We start from the raw sequence: 22,877 nt of genomic DNA, 5'->3' as shown, positions 1-22,877 counted from the left end.
TCTCTTGGATGGTACAACACCTGTTAAACACACTTCAAAAAGGAAAGATAAAGGCTGCACTATTTTCTGTCTGCTGAGAGTTTTAAACAATACATCACGTTGCAACTGGATTGTTTGCAAACTTGGAAAAACAGTCACCATGGCCAATGACCCTTTATAAAGATATGATCTATACACTGAATGGGTCCCAGTTCTTTGACAGCTCTTAGACTGGCAGGCTACTTGACACTGTACCAACTCTAATGTTTACACTGAAACATCTTTAAGTTATCTGTTATGAAAATGCAGTGGCTGCTTTCATGGAGTACGTACTGGTCTGTAACAAAAATTAGAAGAAATCTTGCTTTATAAATGAGGAACTGCTGATGTCATTCTTAATTGACAAAGGATAACTGAATGCTTTAATTTGCAAAACTTTAAACCTGAGGAGAAATCCATCTAACTGAAACAGACAACTTATGAAGCTTTTGAAGCGATGGCTCCTGCCTCAGCTCTTTACACCAGGGACATTAAGTCTATTCTCCTGTAATTACCCTGAACTTGTATGTAGTCAATTGCACAAGCAAAATCACATTTCCCCTCTGAACCTTGGCTTGCAAAACTCTTCACATTTAAGAGACATGCCTCAATATATAATTTAATTTCTCAGACTAGGAGAGAAAGCAGGATGAAAAATTATAGAATCACAGAATTGGCAGAAGGGACCTCTAGAGATCACCTAGTCCAACTCTCCCACTAAAGCAGAGATTTTGTAAAGATAAATCACATAATTAATTTATTAATTTTTTTTTCAGCTACTTTAAGAGAAAACAGAAACAAAAGCAGAGAATTAAATACAGAGGCTGGAAAAGTGAACGTGCAGACTTGATATGATAATTTCATATATGTATTACTTCACAGCCTTCCTTTCACATTTGCACACCCATTTTTCAGTGTTTATATTTGGAATTTTAATATTTTTTTTGAACTGACAAGTCATTCTGAATGCAAGCAAGACAACTGCAGCATCAGGGCAACATTTTCCAAGATTTAAACAACTTTCATTTTATTTAATCTAGTTGTACATCTTTCCATATACCCAGCTTTGTTGTGAAAGCATTCCTTTTCATCCATTCATTTTATATTATGGTGATAATTATTTTCCAGGCATATATGCTTCCATACCATGCATCATTTTTTGTTTAAAATTCTTAAGCGTTGTTTCTCAAAATTCTTATATAGAAATTATGCAATAAAAATGCAAAGATCTGCTTGTTTTTTTAATTTCTGTTTCTATTAATTCCCCATAGAAATCACACTACTCATTGTTATTTTAACTGCCCAGTGAAAGGTGATAAATTTATGTTGAATCCTTAAAACTCTATTGAGATGCAATCTTAGGGTGCTCAGTGCATTCTTGTAAAAATGCAATACACACTATGAGAATAGAAAGACTTCAGCATAGTCATCCTCATACCTCTACATATGTAGTAACTTATGGTTCAAAGAAAGGGACCAAGCTAAGATAATATTAATACTGTATTTGTCAACTCAATTTTACAGAGCTCTTGTCTGTCATCTTCTGAATACCATCACTGACAAGTGCAGTTCAAATTTTCCTATTTATCATTACTAGTAATTTATTTTTTCATTGTTTTTCATAAAAGCCTGTATATTTTTGTATTGAAAAAAGGTAACTGGTGGTACTAGAATAAGCATAATATAAGTAACTACTTATAAAAAAATTTTAAGGTTAAATTTTATGATGAATCAAGATTCATTAGAATATTATAAGCTTTTTTTCTCTGAAACAATGAAGAGAAATTCTTAAGATTTATTATTTTATTTTCAACAGTCAAGAACTTTAACTTATGGAAAACTAAATTTTTAAAAATATGTATTCTGAATCCTTCTCTAAGTGCAGAACAGTCCAACATCTGATTAAGGTGTTTGGCAGCATAGCTTCAACCGAGAAATGTTCTGAACGCTGCAGCAAAGTGATGATTCACATAAGTAAAGCAAATGAACACTGTTTTGAATTAAATATCTAATCTGTACCGCAAAATAGACCATTCTCACCAAATGTAACAGTTCATTAGAATTACCTTGGAAGAAGGCATGAAACAAATACATTTCTATGCATAACCAATACCTTGAGAAAAAATGGCTAGGGAACGGAGAAAATAGAGAAAATATACCCTATATGTGTCTCTGTAGTTCTGCCTTCACCACTGAACACACATCTAGCTGCAAAGATATCATCATAGCCAACATCTACAGGATGTTCTACTGGATAGAATGCCTGAAAGAGAGGATGATTCACAGAAATTAATGAAAGCATCTTGCATTATTTAAGTCAATATACACACACACAAGAACAGGACCTGAAAAGTAATTTCAGAACAGTTTTTGCATCATAATGTAATCAAGAGAATACCTGGCAGTATTCACTTCCAGTGGCACATCAACATGTACCAGTGGAAACACCATGACGCAAATCTCTGGGTACATGACTGCCAATTCAGCTTCTCAGTTTTAACTACAGATTATTAAAAACTGAAGTTAGAATTAAGAAAACAACCAACCTGTGGTAGTTGTGGACTCTGTCTACCAATCAGCGTCCATTGACCATTTCTCACTCTGTATCCAGTCACTACTTTACCTGTAACACACCATTATGTATGTGAACATGAGACACACTTCTAAAAAATAGCTGTCAATATATTCTGTTAAATATTTAATATTCCTACGTTGCAATTAAACACTTACCTAGTCTGTGCGTATGAACTCTGTAGGCAAAAAGGTGCATTGGAAACCTTTTGTAACGGCAGGCAATGTCTGCATTAACCACTGTTAAAATATGATGGCAATAAACAAAGAAAAACACATTATTTATCTAACAGTGAAAACTTACACTACTGTACTTCATTCAGTTTGAAGGCAGTTTACAAAAGGTATACCAACACTCAATAACAGACAATTTCAAAAGACACTTGACAGTATCTTACAGATTTGAAGTACCTATCTCAAGACATTACTTTCTGTGATAATGTACATAGAAAATGGGGGTGTAGCACTTCTTCCAGCATACACTACTGCTATTTAATGAAGTAAAATAATACATTTGCTAATAGACTGTTGAGGGACACTTAAAATCAACATAGCTATGGTAAATAGTTACTCAGGAGAAAATTAAAATAAAATTATATCATTCTAAACTGATACCATTTATAATGAAGGCTTGATTTTAAGATCTTAACAGCTCTAGGCCCAGTCTTAAAGACTTAGGGTTAGATGCAGACTCTGGCAGAGAAGCGCTGTACAGACAATGTGTGCAGACTAGTGCTTTTATTAGGTGCAGTAACAGTAACTAACAAAGAGCCTACCAAGACATTCCTCTGCAGATTCCTCTACTGAGAGGTGTATCGGGACATGCTGCATTTTTCCTCTTATAAAAAACTTCATGCTTCACTTAAAAACTGCTAGTTTGATCAAACATGAGAAGACAGTTACTGACAGGCACAGAACTGTTTTCATTCCTCTTACCATTACTCCTCCAGTTGAAAAAGTAGATTTCTGCATTGATGAAACATTTCAGTGTGGAGGGGGGGATCAGTTTGATATGTTCTCATATTGATGAGTAAAATATGTTGTTACAATTTAAATAAAAAAATATTTTAAATTGCTGAATTCACCTAAGAGAGTCAGTTGAGCATTTGACCACCACAGGCTGCTAACTGTAAGTGGGACAAATGGTGTTCAGGGATATCTAATTTAAAATTCTGCTTTAGCGAAAGAAAATTTAAGGTCAGTGTTCAACTCCTTAAAACAGAATATTCCATGCTAGCTCAAAAAAATTATATTGGGACTATCCAAGCTGAGTTTCAGATAAAATCCCCTGTGCAGGATTCTGAATAGAAACTGTTCATTCTTTTATAATGGTTTTCAGCTTTTTGATGTTTCAACCAAGTCGGAACATTGGAATAAAATGTTTGAAGAGCAGCTCCTTACTAGTAGAAATGAATTTATTTAAACTGAACTCTTCATATATCACAAATAGCATGAATAACAAAGGAAGATGAAGAAGAGTCAAAAAATCTTGGGTTTTTTTTGCAGGGAGGGAGGAATAAGAAAATAGGTAGGGCTTTTTTGTAAAATATTAAGACTAAAATAGATCAAAGAAATACTCTTGGGAATCCTAGAAACTTCAGTATTGCAAAGGTCATTATTATTTTGTACAACATCATTTTCTACAACATTGATCACCTTTACAGATTAAGTAATCGGGAAATATACAATTTTAAATTCATAACTACTATTTTTATCATCTGTTTAATTAAGCAATTCATTTGCCCATCTACAATTCAGCAAGTCTCTGTAAAATTTTCTTCTGCAATGAGCAAACATAATCCGATGCTGAAATTATATAATCACTTTGTAGAATCAGTACTCACCTTTCTCGCCTGGTGGTATTACAGTGTTCACAGACATCATGAGATACATTCCAGCAATCAAAGGCTGCCTGCAATTCAAAACCCAAGCTTTGCTAAACAAGTCCTTTAAAACCCAACTGCAAGTGACATAATATGCAATACCACTTAACATCACTAAATGTTGGATTATGTCTAAAACTGGTCTACTGAGAATGAAATTGTTACACAGCACTTCCCCTTCCCTTCTTTATTCACACTGTGCTTGAATTTTCAGAGCATCTTCTACAAAGTATGTGAAATTGGACAAAATTATTATTTACATAATTACACAACTAGGTGGGGATGGCGTCAGGAGGTACCACGGCTCTCCTGAACATGAGTGTTTGGCTGGAGAAAAGCTGAATGAGCCCAAGCTCTGGTGGAAATAAGGATAACATAAAAGCAGGATGCAGGAAGTGTGGCTTCCATGTTAGCACAATAGCAGTGAAGACAGTGAGGAAGTAGAATTAGAGACTGCAAGCCGCGAGTGAAAAAAATAATTTAAATAAGGAGAAAAAAACAAACAAAAGAAACAAAAAAGAAAAAGCAAAGGAAAAAAAAAACAACAAAAAACAAAATTAAAGAGGCCCAGGAAAAGATCTTCCTCAAGTGCAGCAGAAGAGGATGGGCCAAAGTCAAAAAAAAAAAAAAAAATCCCACAAAAAAGGAATGGTAAAGAAAAAAAAGAATAAACCTAAGAAAGAAAAACATCATAAAAAGGAGAAAAAGAAGAGACAAAAGGAAAAAAGTTCATCTTCTGATAGTTTAGACAGTTCTAGTAGTGACTGAGGTGCTGGCCTATTTTTGCATTCAATCTGGATAGAAGAGGATTGTAATTTCAAATTATGCTTTGCAATGCTGTTGTTTTGAAATGAGATACGTATTTTTTTAAGAAATACATTTGCAAACATCACAGAATCACAGAATGTTTGGAGTTGGAAGGGACCTCAGAGATCACTGAGGTCCAACTCCCCTGCATGGGCAGGGACACCTCCCAATAAAGCAGGCTGCTCAGAGCCCCATCCAACCTGCCCTTGAACACCTTCAGAGATAAAGCCCCTGCAACAGCTCTGGGCAGCCTGTTCCAGTGTCTCACCACACCTACACTAAAGAATTTACGCCTGATGTCTAACATAAATCTCTCTTCTTTCACTTTACAACCATTATGCTTCGTCCTCTCACTGCAAGCCCCTGTAGAAAGTTCCTCCCAGCTTTCCTGCAGGCCCCCTTCAGGTACTGGAAGACCACTATGAGGTCACCCCAGAGCCTTCTTTTTTTCCATCTGAACAACCCCAACTCCCTCAGCCTGTCCTCATAAGAGAGGTGCTCCAGCCCTTGGATCATTTTTGTGGCCCTTCTCTGGACACGTTCCAACAGGTTCACATATTTCTTGTGCTGGAGGCACCAGAGCTGGATGCGGTATCACAGAATTACAGAATCTAAGGGGTTGGAAGGGATCTCGAAAGATCATCTAGTCCAACCCCCCTGCTAGAGCAGGATCACCTAGAGCACATCACACAGAAATGTGTACAGGTGGGTTTTGAGTGTCTCCAGTGAAGGAGACTCCACAACCTCTCTGGGCAGCCTGTTCCAGTGCTCTGTCACTCCCACAGGAAAGAAGTTTTTTTCTGATGTTTACATGGAACCTTCTGTGTTCCAGTTTGCACCCATTGCCCCTTGTCCTATCACTGGACATCACTGAAAAAAGCCTGGGTCTGTCCTCCTGACACTCACCCTTAACATATTTGCAAACATTGATGAGGTTGCCCCTCAGTCTCCTCTTCTGCAAGCTAAAGAGACCCAGCTCCCTCAGCCTTTCCTCATCAGGGAGATGTTCCACTCCCTTCATAATCCTTGTGGCTCTGCACTGGACTCTTTCAAGCAGTTCCCTGTCCTTCTTGAACTAAGGGGCACAGAACTGGACACAATATGCCAGACCTGGCCTCACCAAGGCAGAAGAGAGGGGGAGGAGAACCTCCCTTGATCTACTAACCACACCCTTTCTAATGCACCCCAGGATGCCAGTGGCCTAGTTCCAACAAACAAGTTCCTAGTACTAAACCATGCAAGTTTAACTAGTTCTTCACTCTTAGCTCAATTGTGATTAGAGGTGGTTGGAATCTTTTATACTAGTAAAACAAGTAAACTTCAGTTTTCAAGTCTTCAAGTCTTTGCCTAGAAAGATTTAGATTTAAATATGCCATGTCATATTAGTTAAATTTGGAAATTCAAGTGAGATTTTTCTATTATGTTATCCTTCCAACAAACACATGAACAATTAAAAAGAAGGCAAATGGCATCCTGGCCTGTATCAGGAATAGTGTGACCAGCAGAACCAAGGAGGTGATTGTGCCCTTACACTCAGCCTTGGTGAGGCTGCACCTTGAGTACTGTATACAGTTTTGGGCATTGAAGTATAGGAAGGACATCGAGGTGCTGGAGAGGTTGCAGAGCAACGAGGCTGATTAGTGGTCTGGAGAACAGGTCTTAGGAGGAGAGGCTGAGGAAGCTGGGGCTGTTCAGCCTGGAGAAGAGGAGGCTGAGGGGAGACCTCATTGCTCTCAACAACTATCTGAGAGGAAGTTGTGGTGAGGTGGGTGTTGGCCTCTTCTCCCTAGTGACTAGCGATAGGACAAGAGAAAATGGGGTCAAGTTGTGCCACAGGAGGTTCAGACTGTGTCTGTGTATGGGCTAAGGGTTATGATCTGGTAGCAATAACAGAGACATGGTGGGACAGCTCACATGACTGGAATGTGGTCATGGATGGTTATGTGCTTTTTAGGAAAGATAGGGCGGGGAAGCGAGGTGGTGGAGTTGCTCTTTATGTGAGAGAGCAGCTAGAATGTATCGAGTTTTGTGCAGGGGCCGATGAGGGGCTAGTTGAAAGTCTGTGGGTAAGAATTAAGGGGCAGGCTGGTGTGGGTGATACAGTTGTGGGAGTCTACTACAGACCTCCAGATCAAGATGAGGAAGTTGATGAGGCTTTCTACAGGCAGTTGAAAGCAGCCTCACAACTACAGGCCCTAGTCCTCATGGGAGATTTTAACTACCCCGATATCTGCTGGAAGACTCACACAGCCAGCCTTTCACAGTCTAGGAGGTTCCTCCAGTGCATTGATGATAACTTCTTAATGCAAATGGTGGACAAGCCAACTAGAAGAGGAGCGCTCCTGGATCTTGTATTAACTAACAAGGAGGGCCTTGTTGAAGCAGTGGTGGTCAATGGCAGCCTTGGCTGCAGTGACCACGAGATGGTGGAGTTCAGGATCCTGTGTGGAAGGAACAGAATACCCAGCAGGATCAGAACCCTGGACTTCCACAAGGCAAACTTTGGCCTCCTTAATCAACTGTTAAGGGAAATCCCATGGGACAGGGTACTAGAAGGTAAAGGGGCTCAAGATAGCTGGTCAACATTCAAGGACCACTTCTTGTGAGCACAGGATCAGAGCATCCCAATGGTTAGGAAATCTAGTAAGGGAGCTAGGAGACCTGCATGGTTAAAAAAGGAACTACTGGGCAAACTCAAGTGGAAGAGGAAAATCTACAGATCATGGAAGGAGCGGCTGGTCACTTGGGAGGAATATAGGTCTGTTGTCAGAGGATGTAGGGAAGCAATTAGGAAAGCTAAGGCCTCCTTGGAACTTAACCTTGCAAGTCAGGTTAAGGATAATAGAAAGGGCTTTTTCAAATACATAGCTAACAAATCTAACAATAGAGGCAATATTGGCCCTCTGATGAATGAGGTGGGAGCCCTGGTGACAGAGGATATAAAGAAGGCAGAGGTGCTGAACGCCTTCTTTGCCTCTGTCTTTACTCCTGCAGGCTTTCCCCATGAGCCCCAGTTTCATATAGCCCCAGAAGAAGTCAAGATAGAGGAGGAGTTTGCCACGGTAGATGAGGATTGGGTTAGGGATCAGTTGAGTAATCTGGACATCCATAAATCGATGGGTCCGGATGGAATGCACCCAAGGGTGCTGAGGGAGCTGGCGGAGGTCATTGCTAGTCCACTCTCCATCATCTTCGGTATGTCATGGGTAACAGGAGAGGTGCCGGAGGACTGGAGGGTAGCAAATGTCACTCCAGTCTACAAGAAGGGCAAGAAGGAGGACCCGGGTAACTATAGACCGGTCAGCCTCACCTCCATCCCTGGAAAGGTGATGGAACAACTTGTCCTTGGCACTATCTCTAGGCATATCAAGGACATGGGGGTCATCAAAAGCAGTCAACATGGTTTTACCAAGGGTAAGTCATGTTTGACTAACCTCATAGCCTTCTATGAGGAAATTACTAGGTGGATAGATGATGGTAGAGCGGTAGATGTGGTATACCTTGATTTCAGTAAAGCATTTGACACCGTCTCTCACAGCATCCTTGTAGATAAGTTGATCAGGTATGGGTTTGGTGATCAGGTAGTGAGATGGATCAAGAACTGGTTGAAAGGAAGGAGTCAGAGAGTTGTAGTCAATGGGGCAGAATCTGGTTGGAGGTGTGTGACCAGTGGAGTCCCTCAGGGGTCGGTACTGGGACCGGTGTTGTTCAACATCTTCATCAACGACCTGGATGAGGGTATAGAATGTACCCTCAGCAAGTTTGCTGATGACACTAAGCTGGGAGGAGTGGCTGACACACCAAAAGGCTGTGCTGCCATTCAGAGGGACTTAGACAGGCTGGAGAGTTGGGCGGGGAGAAACATGATGAAGTTCAACAAGGGCAAGTGTAGAGTTCTGCATTTGGGGAAGAAAAACACCATGCACCAGTACAGGTTGGGGGCTGACCTGCTGGAGAGCAGTGTAGGAGAAAGGGACCTGGGAATCCTGGTAGACAGGAGGATGACCATGAGCCAGCAATGTGCCCTTGTGGCCAAGAAGGCCAATGGCATCCTGGGGTGCATTAGAAAAGGTGTGGTTAGTCGGTCAAGAGAGGTTCTCCTACCTGTTTATTCTGCATTGGTGAGGCCGCATCTGGAGTATTGTGTCCAGTTCTGGGCCCCTCAGTTCAAGAAGGACAGGGAACTGCTTGAGAGAGTCCAGCGCAGAGCTACAAAGATGATTAAGGGAGTAGAACATCTCCCTTATGAGGAGAGGCTGAGGGAGCTGGGTCTCTTTAGCTTGGAGAAAAGGAGACTGAGGGGTGACCTCATTAATGTTTACAAATACGTAAGGGGTGAGTGTCAGGGAGATGGAGTTAGGCTTTTCTCAGTGATGACCAGTGATAGGACAAGGGGTAATGGGTGGAAATTGGAGCATAGGAGGTTCAAGGTGAATATGCGAAAAAAATTTTTTACTGTGAGAGTGACAGAGCACTGGAACAGGCTGCCCAGGGAGGTTGTGGAGTCTCCTTCACTGGAGACATTCAAAACCCACCTGGATGCGTTCTTGTGTGATGTGCTCTAGGTGACCCTGCTCTAGCAGGGGGTTTGGACTAGATGATCTTTCGAGGTCCCTTCCAACCCCTAAGATTCTATGATTCTATGATTCTATGACTGGATATTAGGAAACATTTTTTCACAGAATGACTGGTGAGGCATTAGAACAGGCTGCCCAGGGAGGTGGTGGAGTCACCTCCCTGGAGGTGTTAAAAAAATGGGTAGACGTGGCACTCTGGGAGAGAGTTCAGTGGTCACAGGGGTGTAGAGCTGATGGTTGGACTTGATGACCTTGCAGGTCTTTTCCAACCTTAATGATTCTATGATTCTAACAGGCAAGTAGTTTTACAGATACTTACTTTTGATGTGTGAGATGTAAAGTTACACCAGAGCAGTCCTTGTGTTTATCTGTACAAATCACAAAACAATTATAATCAGCAATTGAACTCATGTGAAATAATTCCATATTAATAACATTATTCTGCTGTATAAAAAGTAATGGAAGAGATAATATGTTTTAATCTTTTTTGCAGTAAGTCTTCTTTTTTTTCATACTGTGGCCACTTCACTCAAATTTGCACAAACCTGAACATCTCAGTGCTGCGTTTGTAGCAAAATTCTAACACAGAGCAAAACTCTGATGAATTGAAACCTAGCTGCTTTTTTGGCACTAGAAATTGTAGATCTTTATGAACTAGCATTTGAGAGATGAAATAGTGTAATTTTTACAACAGCAGAAGAAGTTGGTTTGCTTCAAACAAATTTGTATTTTGAAAGTTAGAAAAACGAAAAATTTGTGGAGAAGCAGTTATTGTAGCAATTAACAATGAAGCAACCGGAAATCCTTTTAATACAGTCAACAAACAAACTTAAGATATCAATGCAGATGTCCTGTTTAACAATGGATATCCTATAAAGACAGTAAAAATAGTTAATTCATTTGTTAATGTACTGTATCACCATTACATAACCTGTTGGATATTTTAATTTAAAAATACCATTGTCCTGATAATTACTCAGTTTTAGTTGGTGATCTGAAAGTTCAATTTTTGTTCTTTTTCAACTAAGTTTCCTTTTCTTCTGTTTATACCAAAACCAGCCATAGTTAGAAGATAGATACACCTCCAAAGCAAGTAAACAGAAAATGCTGAAAAAATACCCTCTAGCAGTATACACTTCAGGTAAGAAAGAGAACAGAATAGCTAGGGATCTGCTCACAAGTGGTAACCTGGGGAGAGATTTTCCTCTCAATAAATTAAATGCAGAAATACCCTTGTTTTAAACTGCTGAAAATGAAAGTTGATAAATTTCACCTACGACAATTTTTTCCCCAAAACTGACAGGACGTGAAATTGGGTGCTAATACATAGTTAATTACTACTTCAAGCTAAGTATTTTCTATTTGCAATGTCTTCTAAGTCAGAAAATTAAACTCTGAGCTGTGCTTCTGAATGTTTGATGTGATACTGAAAGCCGAACAAGTTAACTGAGTATATTTCCTCACCCCTCCTCTGTTCTGTATTGCAGCAACTGCATGTGCTTACATACAAACTAATAAATACAAAATTAAAACACTGACAACTGACAGTTGTCAACAGACATCTTACTCCTACAAAAAAATGCCCTTTAAGTAATTCCTGAACTTCAGAAATACCTGTAAAAATAGCTGAGATTTTTTTTTTTTTTTTAAACATGAAAAGACACTGTCTCCACTACTTTCAACTTTTTCCAAGCATAGATTGACTGGCCAGTGTACGTCATCTTTCTCACCAGCTCTTCAAGTAAGGTTACAAGTTAAGGATATTAACAAGTATTTGTTTCAATTTCCTTAAAAAAATACTGAATTATACAAGGAAAAATAAGTTTCTCCCTACACTTAAAATTATTAACCTGCTTCTTCATTACTGTAAGTAATTTGCTCTACATTTTTTGAAGAGAAGCTGTTCACCTTTCAAACATATATATAGGAAGTTTAGAAAGAAGTTAATACACACAATTTATTACAAATGTGCTCACTGATCTTTACCTCTCTGAGTGCTACTGTCAGCAAAAATAATTTCCAAGGATAATATAAGTGATGCTGTAACTGATATAACTTACAAAACAAATTTCCAAAATACATACCTCTAAATGCACTAATATCCCCATAGTGTACCTGGAGCACAAAAAATCTGCCACCTGCTTCTCCTCCAACTCTGAATCCGACACCTGAGAGAAGGAAAATGCATTGGTTTCAGAAACAATAAATTGCAAGGTATCTGACCATGTCTAAAAGTACAAATCACTATAATGACTTAGAGTGAAGGGATAGAAAATTTCACCGAGACACCAGTGAAAAAGACCAGTGAAAAAGACAGTATCCTGAAAGCTGGAAAGAACACATCACGACATATCCTTCCCAAAAGACTAAGAAGCTTAGCCATTAATTAGCAGATATCTGCTTTAAGTGGAGAATTCTCTCAATCAAAAAATATGAATACAGATTTGATGTATATATACACAACTATATATGAAAAAGAAAATAAAAAACAACAAGATTTGCCATGCTCATAGGATTTGGTAGAACTTTCATTTTTCATGCAATCTGTAAATGGTACAAACTGATACATACTGACTTACTAAGAATACACTGAGAATGAAAAGATAAAAAGATCTGCAGTAAAATGTTTGGAGATACAAATTAATATTTCATGCTAAAAAAATCTTGGGGGAATTACAAGGTTATGCTATTTGTTGAAAGAAGTAAGCACTGCACAGAAAAAATGGCGGAATTCAAAATCATGAAATTGCAAAATACTACCATCAGGGATTGCTCTAAACCAGTTCTACAATGAAGTCTCTTCAAACTGAGCAGAGAAAGCAATTTCTTCCAATTCAGTCTGTAAATCCCACTGGATTAAACACTGCCCACAGCAAAGCTTACTTATAAATTGGACTGCAGCCTCTCTGTGCACAAATATAATATCATTACAAACTCCTCTACGAACATTTATGGATTGCTTAGAGACAAGAAAATATTACTAGCTGCGGTTTAACACTGAAGCAAATACTAGGCTTCCACAGAAGCCTCCAACCAACGTTTTTATAGCTTGACATTCTGATAACCAAATCAAATAACATTCATGCTTGCAAGTGTGTAATCGGATTGTTAAAAAGAACCTCTTCATGATACTGTGCACTGCTCCTGGTTAGGAAAGAAGGCAATGACAGATAAATAAATAAATCTGTAGAATTCAATGTATTTTCAAACTGAGGCTATATAGACAGCATGCATTTCGAGGACCCTGAGTGGTTACTAGAAAGCATCACTTCTCCCTGTCTTCCAGAAATATCACTCCAAGTACCTTAAAATATTTTGATTGAATTCAGCAAAGTCATCTATTATACAAGAAAATTTGTATGTGTCAAAGCATCAAGAAATGAAAAGCATATAAAATTGTCAAATTCCAAATGACCAAAAAAAAAAAAAAAGATTATTTTGAATGTGTTTTAACTTTGCCAAACACACAAAAAATTTTAATGCAGTTTGTGTGCTGCTGAAAGATACATAAACAGCACTCTCCATTAACATATAGTAGGAAATGCAAGATTCATGCTAAAGAAAAATAAAGCATTATATTATGATTGTTCCTCCTCCTTTTTCCCCCTACTGAAACCCCTCACTTTACAGTAAACAGGATGACAAAAAAACCCAACTATATTAGCTAGTATTAGTATATTAGCTAGCATAATCTTAGTTTGCGAGGCTGATGCTTGAACAGTTTCCATCCACTAGAAATAATAAAAATATTATAGCATGATCCTAGATATGCCAGGTGTTTACTTCCACATCCTCTTCTGTCCCTTGCCCTTCTACACAAGAACTTTACATTAAAGGCACAATACCTTTGGGTAGCCTGGTGGGTGGGGCATTTCTTGCCCAGGCATACAGAATGTTAGATTTGTCTTTGCATGTTCCTTCATCACAGTCCCTAAAAATATGAGGAAAGAAAACAAAAGGAAATATAATTTTTTAATTTTGAAAAAAGAAAAGGGCAGGTAAATTCTGTGCGAAAGCACTAATTTTAAGATCTGTGAAGACGTTTTTGGATGTATATTGATTAATCATAGTTCTTTTCCTGTAGACTGCCTTCCCAGATATCATTATGTCCTCTATCTATTCCCCTCCCCCCCCACACCAGCCAAGTAGCTAGTCATAAAAAAATAAAGGAGAGAATTTTGTAAGAATTAACCATATGAAAATTTGTAGCACTATTAGCTCAAAAGCCACCAAAATAAAACCAAACCAAAAAATCAACATACATAGGGAAAAAAAGAACAGAAGTGCTTTACAATTTACAGACCACAAACAGATCACAAATACTTTTAGTGATGAGCTCAAGAGCTGCTCCTAGCGTCTGCTACTAACACATTGCAGGGAAGAGTAAGGGTGGGTAGAATGCAAAAGACTTCCAAAGACTGTTAAGCTCTAGATACATTGAATCTGCAAGAACTAACAAACATACACACTATCAAATCTGTAAAAGGCCAGTCAGAAATAGTCGTACAAACAGTGAAATATACCTGGAATGTATCTGAGAGGGTGCTAACTGCTATACGTGAGTGTAAGCTATGGGATGACATACACGGACGAAAAAAGAAGGGACACTGAGGGGCTTTCCAAATACTCACCTTGCAGCTACTTCTCCCTCTTGATCCCCCATTAGGGAAAAGGGCCACTTACTGTGTATTTGTACCTTTCTTCAGTGGCAAAGTAACATGGCACTGAACAACAAGTGTAGAAGTCATTCCACAGATGCAGCATACAGAGGTATGACTTTTAGAAAGCCTCAATCCAAAACCATTTATACTACATCAACTGATTAAAGCCAGGTGCAATGAAGGTTGATAGCCATGCCAAGGTTTCAATTCTGCACAAAATGGTACAGCCCTTTCTGTTTATTACTGCTGCTAAAATGAGGCCTGGGAAAACATTTGTATGAATGAAGTGCAGCTTCAGTCACCTTAAATGCTGGGGCAAACAGAGTCTCAAACAGTGTGAGGAAGAGTATAAAAGCATAAAGGACTTCTAGTAGATGCAGATTCACAAACATTTCTGTTGAGGATGCCTGAGCCATGTGTGCCACCCCTCAGAACACATGGCTGCTCTCCCAGGGATAATCAGTTCTTCCAGAGTGTAGGTTACATGTTTCTGGGATCCCAGAGAGCCTGGAAAGGCTGTTCTTTTTTCTCCTGACAGAAAGCATTACCATAGACATCAGAGTACCAAGAGAATAAGGAACATGTCACTTCTTCCTTTTCATTAATTTTGCTCATAACACATATTTCTGGACCTTCACAAACAGTAGCTTGGTCATCTCTCCCTCCAAACATGTCCCAATGGACATGCAAAACTCATTTCAGGATAAACGAAATGTTTCACAACTAATTATTCATACAGCTTCAGGTAAAAGCTGGGCAGCTTTCCACCACTACAATCTAAAAAAACTGAAAGACTTCAGGAATCTAAACAGGTATTGAGCTGCACAGTCTGGAAGTCTGTTGAAAAGATTGGTTAGGAGAAACAACAGCAGAATCCACAAATGCAGTTCACCACCACACTCTGGTCCAGCTAGCCTTCATTTATACCACAGTATCTTTCAGGAGCACATTAGCTAGGTAATAAAACCTACACAGGCTGTTTCAAAGTCGTCCTGAGATACTAGCCAATAGAGGGGAATGACTGCAGGAGAAAGATGAGATACACACATAGCTCTTCCATTATGCTTATAAAATGGTCAACCACTTAGCGATGAGTGCTGATCTTGAAACACCACATTTTCAGAAAAAAACAAAGCCAGAGAAGCTAACAAAGAAGAGTTAAGATAACTGATGAACAGATTTAAAAGCAGGAAGCTAGCAGAAAGTATAAATGTACAAACAAAAAAAATAACTAATCATTGAAACTCACAGCTTCTTTATATGCAAAATATAATGACATACTGAACAGAATGAGTAGCACAGAACAGACTGTAACAGCACACTATACAGTACTGTACTAACAACTAATTTTTACTGTGGCAAAAATTTGGGAGAGAAGGGATAGGGGATGGTTTAGAAAGAAGAGCCTACTGACTCCTTCTCCAATCTTTGTTCTTTGCATACTCCCCTGGAATTTCATAGAATCATAGAACTATTCAGGTTGGAAAAGACCCTTGGGATCACTAAGTCCAACCACCACCCCTACTCTATAAAGTTCTCCCTAAAACCATATCCATCAACACTACATTGATTGTCTCCTACTCAAACATAGTCAATTAGGCATGAAGAATCAGAAAATAGACCTTTTTCTCCACCTTACAGAGGAGTCAGTAAAAAAACGAAACACTTCAAGTGTAGAAGGCGTGAAATGCTATACATTTCCTTTTTCTTCAATATTTTTCTACTTTTCCAAGAAATGGTGACGCTGTAAAAGGCTTATGAGGAAGCAATTAACACAATAAAAGTTAGATGCAACAACAAAACAAGCTGCAAATCTTACCAGTACTTTTCAGTAGAGGAGGGTTCATCACATGCAAAGAGTAACATGTGATGGACAGTGTCCATGCTGGCACGAGGCTTAAAGTCAACTGAAAAATAAAATGATAAAACATATGTGTAGTTGTTCTCTTAGTAGCACATCCAGGCTTACAGCAGTCTTCTAAAGAGAGAGTCAAAAAAAGCCATTTAAAAAATCCTGTGTTGTAAAATCCATAAAAATTAGCATAAGATTCAAGCCAAATGAAGTACCCGTCACTACCAAAGGTTTAAGAAATAAACCAACACTCCTAGCTGACAGCCTCCACAATTTACAATAATGGATTGAAGATTACGGAATAGTTAAATATTTGTATGCATGGAGAAATGCTACAAAATCATTGCTAAGATAACAGTAACAGTATTGGTACATATAAGAAATCTGAATAAAATCTGGCTTCCTTTCATAACAAAGTTCTCCAAGTACTAACCAACCTCCCCCAAGGCTGGGGGAGGACACACTTGAGAGCAGCAATGTGGAAAAAATACCTGTGGGCACTAGTGGATCAAAAGCTGGACATGAGCCACCAATGTGTAACTGCAGCCCAGAGGGCCAACTGTGTCCTGGGCTGTATCAAAAGAAGTGTGGCCAGCAGATAAAAAGAGGTGATTCTGCCCCTCTACTCTGCCCTGGTGAGACTTCACCTGGAATACTGTGTCCAGCTCTGGAGCCCCCAACACAAGAAAGATGTGGACCTGTTTAAGCATGTCCAGACAAGGGCCACAAAGATGACCCGAGGGCTGGAGCACCGCTCTTATGAAGACAGGCTGAGGAAGTTGGGGTTGTTCAGCCTGAAGAAGAGAAGGCTCTGGGGTGACCTCATAGTGGCCTTCCAGTACCTAAAGGGGACCTGCAGGAAAGCTGGGGAGGGGCTTTTTACAAGGGCTTGCAGTGAGAGGGGGTAACAGTAGGGGTAGCAAGAGGTAACAGTTTTAAACTGAAAGATGAGAGATTTAGGTTATGAGATTAGGAGGAAATTCTTTAGTGTGAGGGTAGTGAGGCAGTGGAACAGGCTGCCCGGAAGTTGTGGAAGCTCCATCCATGGAAGTGTTCAAGGCCAGGTTGGCTGGAGCTCTGAGCAACCTGATCCAGTGGGAGGTGTCTCTGCCCATGCAGGGCAGTTTGAACACAATGATATTTAAGGTCCCTTCTTACTCTAACTATTCTATGATTCTACTACTTTGAATTATGAACTCAGGGAGAAATGGAAATAAAGAGAACATTACAACAGTTTAATAATAAAAAGCATAGTTATGCTACATATTAAAAAATAATTTCTAGTACGTTAATATTTCCAAGTAACAACTCAATTATATAAAGCTGGCACACTTTTTTCTTTAAAATATTGCTGTCTTAATAATGGAATTAACTTTAAAAAATTTTTCAACATGCCAGTGTCCACAGTTTAGATTAGGAAGACATTAAAGGCCTTCAATACAGTGAAGTCACCACTACTTGGCAAAATGGAAGTTTTGATATGGCATATTACAGTAACAAAGCCATAGTATCTGAGAGCCATGTAAAGATAAAAAACAAAAAATAATAAAATTATTTAAGTTTGTGATGCTGAATACAAAAGGCTCCCTCTCATTTCTACAGCATAATCTGACAGTTAGGGAGGTACCACGAGTCAGTAGTAAAAGACAGTGATGATTGGAAAGGTGACCAAATCCTACGAAAATCTGATTAAGAACTTATAAACACCAAAGACCTAAAAGTTCCCCAGACTTCAAAAAAAAAAAAAAAATATTGCCTCGCATGATTCACATTGAGACTTTACATAAAAATCACTTTTAAGTGCATTCTTTTAGTAGGTCCTTTTAAACACATAGACCACTGAAAAATAAGTTCATGTGGCTTAAACACATGTGAACACCAAATGACAGAATTAAATGTGCATGTGCAGGAATCTACTGAAGAACTGAACTATGAAATTTTGCAACTCATTGAAGCACTAAATAAAAATTGCTTAAGCAGCAGGTTAGTTAATATGCCTTTCTATGAACCACCTATAAGCAAGAGTCTATTGCATATACTGGACAGCAAGTATAGTTTACCAGAGAATGAACAGTCACTGCCTTTTGTGCTCCATTTTTCTTTCTGTGATCAAACTCACAGTCAAAATGTGAGGTTTGGTTCTGTCTTTACAAAACATATACAGAGAAAGTACTGACAAAAATTACTCAGTTTTTTTAGTTACTGTAATACAACATGAAAATCTAAACACAATATTCTTTCTGAGGGACTTCCACAAGGATACCCACATGGAAAAATAACCTCATAATACACTACAACACAAACTACACAATTTTCATTTTAAGTGCAGATAGCTTAAATTGCATCAAAAGAGTAAAGGAAGAAAAAACTAAGCATTCTAACTTCTCATTGGTTTATTTGATTTCAGTTTATATAACAATTTGATAGTGAAACCATTTTTAGTCAAATTAACAAGCCTTCTTTCTACCTGTATGTTCATAAGCAAAACAAATGAGAATTAAACATACCTAGAACACCTTCTGAACAGATGGTGCTGTTTTGGAATCCATACGATCTTGGCATTCATACACTATTATAGAATTTCTCAATATTTGTCTGCCATCTTACTCATGACATAACATTTTAAAAAAGGGAGGGAATAGGGTTTGATCTTGTTTTTTTCCTTAAGGTAAGTAAAATCTTACTGTAGCTAACACTGACTGTAAATGCCTGTGCCAGCAAGTAAATAAGCGGTCTGCTCAGCAGAACAGAATTAAGTATCCAGCCAGAGACAGAAAGCCAATACTTTACGAATAGGACTGTTTGGTACTGACTGCCAGAGGTATCTGCATGCAACTCCCTAAATACTATTACTCATTAATCTCTCCAGATAGTTTGTTTTTTTGATTCCAAGTAGTTCTCTGTGTCTGCATTAGCCATGATGAATATATTTTGGAAACTCTTTGACAGCCAAAGATTTAGGTAATATGAGTCAAAGGAAAAAAAAAAAAAAGAAATGGCTTGTTTATATTCTTCCAGTAAATCAATACTCACCTACATAGGCTTCATCATCCACTGGCAGGGGTACTGACATGCAGAGGTAGGTATCGGACTGTTAAAAGACAGGATAATATAAATTACCTTTAATTTGGGAATATTTGGAATGAAAACAATAGAAACAAAGCAAAATAATTATATAAATATTCTGCAGATGAATGTGAGAATCCTGAACAGACTAATATATAAAAATAATGTACTTATAAGCATTAGAACTTAATTTATTTGACAATTTGCACAAGTCACCCTCCTGTAATAGTTAACACACCAACTCTTGCTTCACTGATGGTGGGCTGGTGTCTTCATAAGTCTGGACTTTTGTTTCTATGACCTGGGATCCAATAGCACTGGTAAAGACAAAGGTGAAGAAGGTGCTGAGGGCCTCTGCCTTTCAAGAATTGTTGTTAACAGCTTCACCTCTCCTGTTTAATGGTGGGCCAATATTATTCCCCTGTTTCTGTGGTTAACCTATCTGAAGAACCCTTTGAGGTTTTTGACATCTTTGTCCAATGACAGCTCAAGCTAAGCTTTTGCTTTCCTAACTGCATCTCTCCATACTCTGCATACCCTTGTTATTTTCAACCAGTATTGTTCCACTTTTCCACATCTGGTACATTTCCCATTTGGTTCTGAGCAGACCCAGAAGCTCACAGTTAAGCCAAGGGGGTCTCTTGCTCAGCCTACTTCCCTGGCCTTTAAAGGGGATGAACTCGTATATCTAGGAAAATGTTCTTGAAAAACTCCCAGCACTCATTAGCCCCTTTATCCTCCATGGAAGCTTCCCACAGGATGCCTTTTAACTGAGCCCTAAGAGAGCTGAAATTTGCTCTCTAAAATCTAAAACCTTTGTCCTGGAATTAGATTTCATTGTGCTCAGCAGTATCCCAAACTCCACAATACTGCAGTCACTGCAGCCAAGTTTATCACTAACAGATTTGACAGAGCAGGCTTTCTTGGTTAGTGAGTAGCAAGTCCAGCTGTGCCCCATTCCTGGTTGGCACATCCAACATTTGTGTGAGGAAGAAGTCTTCTACACATTCCAGGAACTTGACTGATGTCAGGTGAGCTGCAGTGTTGCTCTTCCAGCAAGTGTCTGGGTAGTTAAGGACCCACAGGGTCCCATAAGGACCACGTTTTGTTGACCTGAAGCTTGCCTGAGTGACCTGAGTATAGCTTCTTCAGTCATGTCTTGGTTTGAGGGTTGGTAACAGATGCTTACTGTAAGGTCACCCTTGGAGACAACCCCTCTGATTTCAACCCAGAGGCAATCAATAGGGATATTGGTGTTGCTCTAAAAATATTCTTCCGTTCACTAGAATTTAAGTTATTCACATCATCTCCACTAATTTCTGCTCGTCATCCTTGGCTGTGTTTGTTTTCTTGCCTTTCCCACATAAATTGTGATGCTTGAGGACACAGAAACTGCAATTAGTCATAAGCGAAATAGCGATCTATTTCCAGAAAGTCTTTAGCAAAACATTTTCAAATTTGTGCATGTCCTCTCACTCTTTGGTTTATTTTGGTGTCTTTCACGAATAGAGATAAACTTGCAGATAGACCCTGAAAGCAGAAACTTATATATCATAGAATCAGAATAACTCAAGTTGGAAGGGACTGTTAAGTGCAACTCCCAACTTAACCTCTTATATAAACATCAGTATGGATAACTTGAACTCACAGTAGATCCACGGTTCTTAAATGTATCTCCCACAACTGGGGTTAAGAGTACATGAAGAAAGGTCCTTCCCTCACATCTACACTAGCCTACTACTATTGTGTACATAAAGGCTGTGAGCTATGAATGTGAATTTCACATGAATGTGAAAAGTAGCATGTCCTTTCTATTAACTGTCACAGCCTTTTGGTGATTTTAGGTTTGGGTTTTCTTTTTTTCTAAATAGGAATCTGAAGTGACTGACCCCTTCATATGTGTTTCTTAGTTCTTCAACTTATGGCTCCTTAGGTAAAAGCAGTAAAACATATTTACAAATGTGCACCTGGATGAATTAGAGTACTTTTCACTTTCTCTGGGAGAGAAATTTAATATTTTGCTGCAAATAAATACAATCTAGTTGAAGCTACATTTCTGTTTTGCACTCCCTGGAATGACACTACTCTGTATTACGCGTTCCACCAATAATGGAAAACCTCCTATTTCCTTTCATGTTTTTTGAAAGTGCTATCTGCAACAATGAGTCATCATCTAATGCAGCACAACATCCTGCTCTTTCCAAGCATCTGCAGCCCTCTAAAAGAGACATACGGTCTTTCAATGACATATAGAATTCCCTGCATTGCCTCATTGCAAAAAAACTTCATCAACTATTGTTTACCTTGCTTAATGAAAACATGTGAAAATGATAGCATAATCTCAAACTTTCCTGTGAATCTTAAAAATGCTAAAGCTAACATTAAAAATCTTAATTACTGTCTTCATTTTTACTTGACTCAGTAAAAGATAAACAACTTCAAACCTGTTTATAATAGCTTTCCTGGAGTATTTTAATTTCCTGGGTCAAAAATAAACTATATTAAATGCTTTTTTGTTTGTTTTCTCTCAGCTGACTAAAGTTGAAGCAATGTTCAATTTAATGTAAATAAATTCACTGAGACACCATCTGAGATTTGGTGTAGACTGCAACTCTAAATAAATATATGTCTTATGAGCACAACTGGATATATTTTATTTTAATAAAAAAAGTCCATGTTTTAATAAAATTCAGCCATTCGGTTTATGAAATTAACATTTCACAAATAAAACTAATCAGATGAGAATAGCTTTTTTTTGAAAAATTGAGAATGCTCTTCTGTTTCATTATTTTCACTGGACATACATATATCTATAAAAGCTACCCTGATGTTTCCGTTCATCTTATGTATGTGATATTGTAGGCAAGGCTTTATTTTCCTAGCATATAAAAAAAAAAAACAAAAAGAAAAAGAAAAAAATGAGTAGGTGGAAAAATAAAAGCTGCACTTTCCTCACCTGCTTAGGCGTTACCCCAGGCATGCGAATGTCCAATGCAAAATCTGACAGACCAAGTGAAATCACTGTCCGGTCGCTTCCAAGGCATTCACCAGAAAGAGATCTGGTGTTATCTTTATACCTTAAAAAGGAGAGATTTAAAAAAATATTTACTTTTGTTATGTCTTTCTAAAAGACAACTAGTAAACAAATTTGACAATACTGAGTAGCTCAAGGAGTGGTCTGGAAATTTCACTCCTTTGTAAGCCGGGGAAAACATATTAGTTATCAAGCACTTACTGAAGTAGTTTCTCTGAGCTTTCAGACAGAATAGTTTGGAAAACATTAGTCAAAAATGTAACCTGTCATCTCATCTAAATACATATTTGAGGTACATGGACTTCACTAGAAAATGGCAAGTACTGTTAAAAATTCATGACAGTTTGGAGGGTTGGTTTTTTTAGGACTATGTGCCTGATGCATAATTTAATCACAACTACATTTAAA

The 22,877-nt window shown here is 38.4% G+C and overlaps 1 protein-coding gene and 1 pseudogene across 6 annotated transcripts in view; one reads left to right on the top strand and one right to left on the bottom strand.

Annotated features, from left to right (window-relative positions):
• Positions 1 to 22,877, bottom strand: part of PAM (peptidylglycine alpha-amidating monooxygenase) — a 110,973-nt gene that overhangs the window by 41,680 nt on the left and 46,416 nt on the right. For 5 of the 6 annotated variants that reach the window (XM_051643650.1, XM_051643649.1, XM_051643651.1 and 2 more), the window contains 10 exons: positions 22,392 to 22,512; positions 19,403 to 19,460; positions 16,337 to 16,424; positions 13,702 to 13,787; positions 11,941 to 12,024; positions 10,176 to 10,224; positions 4,434 to 4,501; positions 2,749 to 2,829; positions 2,565 to 2,641; positions 2,178 to 2,281 (listed from right to left, as the gene is read on the bottom strand). In XM_051643650.1, coding sequence (XP_051499610.1) covers positions 2,178 to 2,281; positions 2,565 to 2,641; positions 2,749 to 2,829; positions 4,434 to 4,501; positions 10,176 to 10,224; positions 11,941 to 12,024; positions 13,702 to 13,787; positions 16,337 to 16,424; positions 19,403 to 19,460; positions 22,392 to 22,512 — 816 coding nt within the window. The remainder of the gene's footprint in view (positions 1 to 2,177; positions 2,282 to 2,564; positions 2,642 to 2,748; positions 2,830 to 4,433; positions 4,502 to 10,175; positions 10,225 to 11,940; positions 12,025 to 13,701; positions 13,788 to 16,336; positions 16,425 to 19,402; positions 19,461 to 22,391; positions 22,513 to 22,877) is intronic. The other variant, XM_051643652.1, reaches the window with a different exon arrangement.
• Positions 4,968 to 5,240, top strand: LOC127395559 (protein SREK1IP1-like; annotated as a pseudogene).

Source organism: Apus apus, chromosome Z (assembly GCF_020740795.1).
Source record: "Apus apus isolate bApuApu2 chromosome Z, bApuApu2.pri.cur, whole genome shotgun sequence".
Taxonomy (NCBI): domain Eukaryota; kingdom Metazoa; phylum Chordata; class Aves; order Apodiformes; family Apodidae; genus Apus; species Apus apus.
This window is presented reverse-complemented; position numbering and strand designations above follow the sequence as displayed.